Genomic DNA, 9802 nt, shown 5'->3' with positions numbered 1-9802 from the left:
GAGAGAGAGAGAGACCGCGCATGCACGAGAGCACGTGAGCAATTGTCTACATGTAGAGATGAGATTTCCCGGGCTAGAATTCCAGATGGATTCTGCCCACAGCCCCTGTGTGTCTCAAGATGCAGGATGCAATTTCTGGGACCAGGCCCAAGAGAAGAGAGGACCCATGTGAGATTTCATCATGGGCCCTGCAGTAGTGTCAAGATGAGAATCAAACTTCTTTCCGAACACAGACTATGTCCAGCCTCAGTGCCAGGAGTCAGGGCACAAGCAGGAGTCATATTCCATGGGTCTCAGGCCCCTAGTTAGGGTACCTCTGACACCAGGGCACCAAGGGAGGCAGGTGGGGAGATAGGGACCCATGAGCTGCTCTAGGGGAAAAGGGGACTTGTGCACAGCTACAGTTTGAGGCCCATCCACAGCCCACCACCCACGTGCCCCAGGCTGAGGATCAAGCTGTTGCAGCCTCTAATGGTTAATGTTCAGTGTTACCTTGCCCCCCTGCACTCCAGTCCTCTGTGGTGGGCTGCAGACCCCAGGCCAAGACCATTCATACCTTATACTTAACCAAGTTTCTCCAATGCAGCAGCTGGCAGGGGGAGCTGGGCAGTTAGGCTTCTCCTGGGTCCCCCCGTGGGTTGTGAATCCTCTCCAGGTGCACAATCCCTAGCCTCCAGTAACCATTCCAACCCTGTCAGTTGCCCTGCTACAGAGAGAGCTTGGCCTCTTCTTGACTCCCTCCCCTCCCCACTATTGGTTCCATACCTGTACAGGCAAGGCCTGCGTGGGCCCTTCTTGGGGGCAGCTCTGGACTGCTATGGGACATCCTGATGAAGGGTCTTCTCCATAGGACCCCCTGATGGGCCGCAGGATGGTGGCCCCAGCTGATGTAAGCACAGCACTTCACACTGCAGATCTCAGCCTCATGGCTACCCTGGGAAACAGGCTGTCCCCACTTCCTGGACAAGGATGGTGAAACAGCAATAAGCGGGACTGTGATGCTGGACCAGGCATGTTTCAGGCCACGCTGAGCTGAGGAGGCCCCCTGGCAAGGTCTGGGGTGGGCAGAGTGGGGCTGGGGTCCTTTGCAAAGTCCAGTTCTGCTCTTGGGGACTTTCAAAGCCTGGCTGCCTGACTTTAAGCCTATCTCATTGTGAGTGAATTAATTGTTGTGCAACCTAGAGTGGTGAGACAAGTTAATTACATAATTACTACAAAATGACATGTTATTTCATGACTGCAATATGGTAACTCTGTTGGAAACAATTGTAATTGCCCAGAAACTGCATTCAAGTGGCTCCGTTATCTCTCGATAACCATGTAATTAACTTGCATTACAACTTTATCTGCAGCAAACTCGGAAGTTAGTAGTTGGGAACCTTGGGGTGAGCATGGCCATCCAAGACCTAAGGGCCCAGGGAGGGTCTGGCATTGGGGGCTGTGTTACAATCCGGGAAAAGAACTTGCTTTTTCATGTTGAGCACGGAAAATTCCTTATTAGGGACTCTAGCCCTCAAATTCATTTGCAATCTCGTAGAGATGGCTCCCCAGTTTCATCACACTCACATCACACAAAAGTAGCCATAGCAGCCAGGCCGACTGGCTCTCTGCCTCTCCTCTCTCATACACATGGATGTAGTTCCTTCACGGGACAGGGAGGCCCCAAAGTTGGGAAGTCCTACCTCAAGGTCCTTGGCCCTAGCAACCCCTTCCCATGGATTAGGCAACAGGCCATACAACTCCAGCTTAAAAACATAGCCTCTTCCAAGTACCCATAAGAACCCAGCTGTACTCAAGCAGAGCTTGAAGAAGTGGATTGGCTTCATCAGCCCTGGGCTCTCTTCTGCAGCCAAAATAAAACCAGTCTAGGGAAGGACCAGCTAGTGGCCTGGTGGTGGGGGAAGCCTGTCCATACAGCCTTCCCTGTGACGTTTTGGGCCCAAGGAGCCCCCACTTTTTAAAATACTGTTAAGTGATACCTTTCCAGTTCTAGGCTCTGTGCCTGGCCTTGGGTGAGCCTGGCTCAGCAGGTGGGCAGAAAGCACCCTGGTGTCTGCCTGTCTGGCTATCTTCTGGCCTGAGTTGAGTGCCTGCCAGCTTGCCTGTCTGTCCCTGCCTATCTCTGCCTACATACCTGTCTACTTGTGTGTCCACCTCCCCTGCCTGCCAACAGACGGTGTGTCCACTCGCTGATCTGTCTCTGGCTCTCCAGAGTCGTCACAAGCGGTCCTGTGTCCGCTGGAGGGAACTAGCCTGTCCCGGTCTCCTGGCAGTGTTCACCCTCACCATGACGTGCTCTGTTTGTCTTCCTGGTTCCCTCCTCTTCAAGGGCACAGACTGTGTCTGATTCATGATTCATGCCGGGCCTGGTGCTCACAGCACGGGGCTGAGACAGAGTGGATTAAGGTTTGCTGACTGAATGAACGAAAGCCTCCAGCCTTCGTGGGCTGAGTTACAGGGGAACAGGACTGTTCTCTGTCACCCAGAAAAGCAGAAAGCTGGACCCCAGGTCAGGCCCAGCTGCGGGGAGGAGACAGCAAACGCTGCCTACCACTCTGAAAGAAAAGAGGAGTTTCAGGATGGTGCTCCCACGGTAGGGCTACTCAGTGCTTGAGGTCCTACTGCAGAGGAGGTCGGAGCTAGGTTACTCTCTGGGCAGAGAGAGAGGTCTCAGTGGATGGATTACAACATAAGGACCCAGGAAAGGCAGGGCTCCACCTTCCCTCTTCACCTTGAGGGCCTGCTCAGAATCAGAGTGTATGCTCTGCCAGGGGAAGGGGAGGGCACCCCGGCTCCTGCTTCTCGCTGTGGGGTGCTTGGGGTTGTCCCTGTCCCTCCAGTTTCTTCCCCCTAAAGCCCACCTGAAGAGCCCTGTGCCCTGCTCTGTGTCCGTCCACCCCACCGCCGATAGCCAAGGGGAGAGCCTGCCCACTCCCGAGCAGAGGACAGGGGCCCCGGTCTGTGGCAGTCACGTGACCCACGCAAAGTAACCTCCCCGGAAACATTCATAAGTTTAATCCACGCCAGTAATAAAATCGCATTACATTTCTCATAAAATAAATGTTCCCATTTATATACAGTAGACAGACTGTACAGGCCCAGCCTGGCCCCAGGAGGGGTCACACACAGACGGGCAGCGCAGAGGGAGGGCCGTCCCTCCCGTGGAGGACGGAGTTCTCATCGGCAGGAGAGCGGCTGGCCGGCCAGGCGGGCGGGCGGGCGGGCAGACGGATGGACGGGCCTTGAGGCCAGGCGCCAGGCATTACTGAACCTGCGAGTCAAAGGTGCCATTGAGCTGCCCCTCCTCATAGTCCATCTGACACAAGATCATGTTGTTCTTCAGGAAGAATTTGTCTCCCACACAAAATCTGGAAAATCCAAGCAGGAGAGAGAGGACATGGAGGGGTCCCTGTGGGTCCCAGTGCGGGGTGGGGGCTGCAGGCAGGGGAGGTGGACACATGGGCCTGGAGATCCTGGGGAGACTGTTCCTTGAACTTTCCAGAGGGGACCCCCAAAAATCGCTGGGTCAGCCCAGCCCCCTGCCAGGCCCTGAGGCAGCCTACAGTATAGGACGGACAGACAAGCCTGGGCCCCAGAGGGGTGGGGTTAGAGGGAAGGTGTAGGAATAGCCTCCTCGTGTCCCAGAGAAGCAGAAAGAGAGACACGGACAAAGAAACAGGAAAAGACCCAGGGAGGAAAGAGGTAGCAAAAGATAGAGATGGAAGGGGAGAAGAGATAAAATGGTTCGTTTTTTCCATTCCTCTGTCTCCTCCCCAATTTAAGAGGATGGCTCAGTGAAGGGCACTTTCTTTAAACAGAAGCTGTGGACCTCCTGGAGCATCCTTCCAGGAGGAGGCGACCCTGTCCCACCATCTCTCCTCCTACCCAAAGAAGGCTCTGCTTTGCCCTCCCTCCATCCAGCCTTCCTTAAGTACTGGAGGATTCAGCCCTTCCCTCAAAGATGTCCCCAGGGTGGCTGAGCCTTTACTGGGACCCCAGGGTCACAGGCCTACTCCCAGCAGATCCCAGTTCAACCACCAGGTGGCGATGCAACTTCACTGAGCCCTCCTAGCAGCGGGTCTGGCCAGAGCCCCAGCCGGGCCAGGGCTCCCCGTTGGGTTCTCTGGACATCATCCTCTGGGAATACTTTTATAAACTGCTTCCTGACCTGGGGACTCCTGAGAAAAGGGCCTGCCTTCGGAGACTAAGCCCTCAGCCAGGAGGGCTCTGGCTCCACAGGTCCCTGGGGTTCCTCCTAGGTCTGGGGCACTGAGCAGGAGCCAAAAGACCAGAAAGAAGGCTGGGCTGGAACTATAGCAGAATTGCAAGAGAAGGTCAGCAATGAGGGGCTGTTCCCTGAAGGGATTTTGCCCTCCAGGCCTGGGAACCCTTTCTCATTGGAATATAATGTGCACATGGCACATACCCGGGGAACAGAGCATGTGCACAGAACGCTTGTACATACACACTTAAAACAGTTCCCTTCCTGCGCATGCCTACTCGTCATGCACACAGAGCACACACATACCTCTATTTGTATATGGATACCTACAATCATGTGCATATTCCATCACATGTTCACATGGACATTTAAAATCACATACAGGCACATGACACACTATGCATACACAGTAAGCTCATTCATGCTCTTATCCATTACATTCACACAGAAATGTGCCCTGCAAACATACACATATAGTACTGGAGCACGCACATTTGACTACAAGGCTTAGGCTTATGTAAAACACACATGTTTTACAGGAAAGCATGCACATCGCAGCCACGTGCACACATACCACCCACATTTGCATGCAGGCCTCCATAGCATTTCTGGTCCATTCCAGCAGGAGTTATCTGGGGTCTACTGAGCAGGTTGTGTCTTCTACCAGCCTCACACTCACCTCTGGTTGCAGAGCTGGCAGGCGAAGCAGTCGAGGTGATACACGTTGTCCCGGGCCCGCATCACCATCTCGAAGGCTGGAATCAGCTTGCTGCAGGCAGCACAGTTTCCCGTGGTGCCGAAGAGCCTGCAGTGGGAAAGTGTGCAGAGGGCTCAGGTGCTGGCTGGGAGCTGGGAGAGGGCGGCAGGGGAATTGCCTCCACCCATGGCCCCATTTGTCTCCAATGGGTGACAACATTTCTCTGTTCTTCAGAGAAATTGGTGCATTGCCTCAAGGGAGGGGGTTGTAGGGACCCAAGGTCAGCTAACACTGCCCATCCCTGGGCTGGACTGACAAGGCCTCCTCCCAGGTTCCCACTGGGGCTCCGCAAGCCCTTGGGGCCACCAGAATACTGGGCTGGACCTTGAGCAGGACTTCAGATTCACACAAGCCAGAATATAGAGGCAGTTAGCCAATCATGGGCTGCGTGTCCTCAGGCAAGTCACCTAATCTTTCTGAACCTCATTTATTTCAACTGTAAAACAGGGACTGAAATATACAACCTTCCCATGTTTGTTATGAAAGCTTTATAAACACTCAGTCACAATTTCTATACTGCAGTAAACACCTATATAGTGTTTACTATGTACCAGGCACTGTTGTAAGGGCTTTACAAAGATTGACTCATTTAATCTTGACAACAACCCTATGAGGAGGTCTTTTTCAGCTACCAACTCAACTACGTGACTTACTTAAGTTCCGTTTTCCTTTCCCTGGACCCCGGTTCATTATTCTTTGAAATGGGGATACTGGACTAGATGATCCTGTTCAAAGGTGTTTCTGCAATAGCACTGATGCCTGGCACAATGCTGCTTTGAGACAGACAATCCTTCTTTTAGCAGCTGGTTCCAAAGTTCTAGGGACAGGGAGTTGACACTGTCCCCATGCAGACCAATCCTTGGCTGGACATTTCAATGGTCTGAGCCAGCCAGTCTCCTCCTAGCTTCCTTTCTGCACACTGGAATAGAAAGCCCCAAGTGAGGCAAGGGGGCTGAGAGGCAGGCGGGAGGCCCCTCTAATCCCTGATTTGTCCAGCTAGAGCTCAGGCGTCTGCAAGCGAGCTTGGCTCCATTATTCATCAGTCTGAACTGCCTGGTAGCTCAGATTAAGGCAGACAAAGGCTGGCCCACAGCATCTGCCTGCCAGGAGGGGCCAGTCTTGCCCCCAGTCCAATGAGCAAGCTGCAGAGGGGACAGGCTCTGGAGAGCCATTTTCTGGGGCGGAGAAGCTCAAAGAATCCCCACCCCCATTCTGGCCTACCTGGCCCCAAAGTCATTCCGTGGCCTCTGCCAGAACCCAGGAAAATACCTGCAGGCTCCAGGAGCTGGCAGGGCCCCGAGTGCTTGTGGGTGCTTGAGCACTGCTGACAAGCCCACCCTGCACTGAGGCCGACCGTCTCCAGGTCTCACCGACCATCAGATGGCCTGCCGCCTCCTATCCACCTGGGAGGTTCAGCACCCCCGCTGTGTCCTAAACCTCCACACTTAGATGCCCTGTCAGGTCATTGAGGGGTGAGTCCCCAGGAGCATCCCTTCCTGAACCCCTCCTCCTGGCCTCAGTCTCTCTCTTCTGGACCCAGCCAGGAGCACTGAGTCACAGGCCCTGGTACATCACATCACTTAAACAAACAAACTCCTGCAACAGGCAAAAACTAAAAGAGAAGGTACAGGCACATATACCTTAGACCCTTTGAGTCTACACAACATATCCACACCTGAGTAGAGGGAGTCCCAAGAATCCCTTGCCCCAGCCCATTAATTAATGAGATAGGCCTTCCCCCTCACCCCACCCTCCCCTGCCCCACGCCCGGCCCAGCAAGGCACAGACACCACCCAGCAGCCCAAGTGAGAGCCAAATGCAGATGCTGGGTCTCAGCCAAGGCCCTTGCTCTGTGGCCTCCTTCCAGCCTTGTTGATGTCATGGATGGCCTAAGGGAGGGTTAATTGGGGGAGACAGCCCTGGGGAATAGGATCCAGGCTGTGAGGGAGGGCGGGTTAGAGCTCTGGTGAGTGCAAAGCAGGAAGAGTTATTCTTTTCACCACTTCACAGAGGGGTAAACTGAGGCTCAGAGCTAGTGCAAACTCAGGTCTTTCAGCTTTGATGTCAGTGGTCCTTCTCGGGGGTCTGGTTACCTGTCAAGATACCCAGGCATTGGAGCATCTAATCCCAGGACCCTCCTAGGAAAGTGGGGGGAGCTGGGCCCTAGGGAGAGGTGGGAAGGAGGTCCCAGGGCAGTCAGAGCTTTCCCACCTGTCCGGAAGCCCCCCTGAGACATCCCCTCCCAAATCCAGGGATGGAGTGGGTCAGAAGCACCTGCCAAAAGCAGGGCAAGGACAGGCTGGTGTCCTTGAGAAGCTCATCTCAGGTGCCCATGGTTACAGATGTCTGCCAGAACCTGTGCTGGCCACTGGGTCCCAGGAGTTAAAGGCATGGACCTGTCTTGGGGGGCTCTGTGGGTGCAAGGGCAGAGGCAGAACCATCAGGGATGAGCACACACTCAGGCTGTGCACTTCCATCACTGGGTCTATAGCTGGGGCAGGGCCATGCTGGGCCCAGGATGGGGCTCTCTGAGCAGAAGCAGCAAGCAGTGGGACGTAGCCCACCTCAGGTAGTCTCGGCGGCACAGGATGAGGTTGGCCTTGGTGTAGAGGGTGGAGCCCACCTCGCCCAGGCGGCAGTCACAGCAGGCACACTTGAGGCAGTCCTCGTGCCAGTACTTGTCCAGGGCCTTCAGTAGGTAGCGGTCCTTGATCTTGCGGTTGCAACCAGCGCAGCCCTTCTGCTTCCCTTTGGGCTGGACTGACAGCATCGGTACGCCTACAGATGGACAGACAAGAGACAGATGGACAAGGGTGGGCCCTGTGGCTCTGTGCACTCTGAGAATGGGAGCCCACTGCTGCTCCCTGCTGTGCCCCTCCAGGATTGGGGTCCGTAGGAGCCCTTATTTTTTTCACCAGGAACCTCCTCCCCGGTCCTGGGTCCTGTCCTTTGGGCTGCATGGTACAGCCTGTTCCTCTGCCCTGTGAAGGTCCACCCAAAAGCTCCAGGCAGCACTGGGGAGCCCCACGTCTGCTCTGCTGCAGGGCACACACTCAGCCCGGAGGCCTCGCCCCCCGAGTCGATCCCCACTGTAGCAACCACTGCCCCTCTGCAGGCTGAGACGCAGGAGGCCTGAAGTCTCCCTCACGCAGCCACTATCCCATTGGCTCTCTCTGCAACCCTAAGAATGAAATTTCCTAGTTGGCAAGGGGTCCACTAGAACTTGCACGTCTTTTTGCCACCTCAGGACAGCTTGTGCATTTATCCCAAAAAGTTAGGCTACAGCCTCTTGGTGTATTCATGTAGAACCATGGAGGTGTCAAGAAGAAAGTAAGATGCCCTTGTGACAGTCCCAGGAGGGAGCTGGAGCTCTGGAGGCAGGTGTGTGCTGCAGGCAGCTGGGCCCAGCCTAGGCGGAGCCCTCCTCAGCAGTGCTCCTGGCTGGAGTCTGGAGTCGAAAGTCCCACCTGCCCTGGCCCGAGGGAGGGGAGGTTCCCAGCCTCTCGATCTTTGGTTCTTCCCAAAGATCTCTGAGCCACTGGTCCCCTCCCAGGGCCCAGAGAGCTTCTCAACATACAAGAAAGTGGGATCTAAGTCTGGCATTCACCAGAGGGAGGGGCAGCCCTCCCAGCAGACAAGTGTAGGCATCGCTCACACCCCACGCACACCCACACCCCATGCACACAGGCACAAGGAGTGACCACAGGGAGGGACAATTGAAGAGGAGATGGGGACAGACATCAGGTGCCATCTGGGAACTTGGACATCCACGTGGAGCCCTGAGGCTTGAGCCCAGTGAAGACTAGACTTGGTGGGGGACGCAGGGAGTCTCAGGGCCCAACCCGGGGGCAGTGGAGGTGCCTGTGAGCCTCTCGTGAAGCGGGTGGAGATGGGGTACTCCTGCCCCGGCCCAGGCTCGGGTGGATGGAGGTACTGACTCTGGAGAGAATGGCCCTCCCCTCCTTGCCTCCCTGGCTTTTTAGCCTGCTCATGAACTTTGCCCTCCTTTTGGCCCCATCCTCCCCGAGGGGTTCCCGCACTCTCCGGGGCTCTGGGTTCAGCTCCCGTCCCCTTCCTCCGCTCCCCGCTGCCCGCAGCCGAGTCTGAGCTGATTCCTTGGTATGACTCTTCCTCAGGCTGAGCCTCCAAGGCGCCTCAGCCTCAAAGTCCACAGGTGTCAGGTCAGATGGGTCTTCACATTTCTTCTAGATAAATGGTCTCATTCTACAGATGGGGAAACTGAGGCTCAGACTGTCCAAGGGGCCAGAGTAGGCCACCAACTAAGCTGGCCCTAGGAGCCCTTCCTTCCTCCTGTGCTTTCACAGCCTCATTGTCTCCTCAGGCTTCTCTGGGAGAGGTGGTCGCCCCTGGGCCCAGGGGACCCTCCAGAGCCCAGAAGCAGCAGGACCGGGGAGGGCAGGGAGCAGGCATCGCAGGCTGCTGTGGGCGCCCTCCTCCCTCCCTCCTCCATCCCTGCAGGGCTGGCTGTTAGCTGGGAAGTTCACTGCCTAATTTCCTTGATGCAGCTCTAAAGGTTAATTGCTCTGGGGGAGTGACAGGGCTCAGGATGACTGTCCTCAGGCCTGCCTGTGTCTCCTCTGGCAGGGTTCAGCCCCGTCACAGCTCTGAGGAGCCCATGGACGCCAGCTTGGGACCAGGTACCCCTGGGAGCTAAGGGGGACCTGAGGGGCTTCTTTCAAGGCCTGGTCCACAGGTGTGCCCGAATGGTGGAGGGGTTAAGAGAGCTAGGTGTGGGGACATCTGGGGGTCTCAGGGCGGCATTATTTTTCTCTGGAGCCTGTGGAGGGAGCACCCAGCCAGCA

General features: G+C 55.8%; 1 protein-coding gene across 1 annotated transcript; it reads right to left on the bottom strand.

Moving 5' to 3' along the window:
* Positions 1-3262: 3262 nt before the first annotated feature.
* Positions 3263-7752, bottom strand: LMO1 (LIM domain only 1). Its single transcript, XM_054582387.1, has 3 exons — positions 7544-7752; positions 4902-5027; positions 3263-3368 (listed from the first exon to the last, which is right to left on the bottom strand). Exons 1-3 carry the CDS (start codon positions 7747-7749, stop codon positions 3263-3265), a joined length of 438 nt encoding a protein of 145 aa, XP_054438362.1. The 5' UTR covers positions 7750-7752.
* Between the last annotated feature and the right edge of the window lie 2050 nt (positions 7753-9802).

Source organism: Pteronotus mesoamericanus, unplaced genomic scaffold, assembly GCF_021234165.1.
Source record: "Pteronotus mesoamericanus isolate MK-2021 breed Mesoamerican mustached bat unplaced genomic scaffold, CSHL_Meso_final contig_1189, whole genome shotgun sequence".
In the NCBI taxonomy this organism is placed as follows: Eukaryota; Metazoa; Chordata; class Mammalia; order Chiroptera; family Mormoopidae; genus Pteronotus; species Pteronotus mesoamericanus.
Note: the sequence above shows the minus strand (reverse complement) of the source record. Positions and strands in the feature narration are given on the sequence as shown.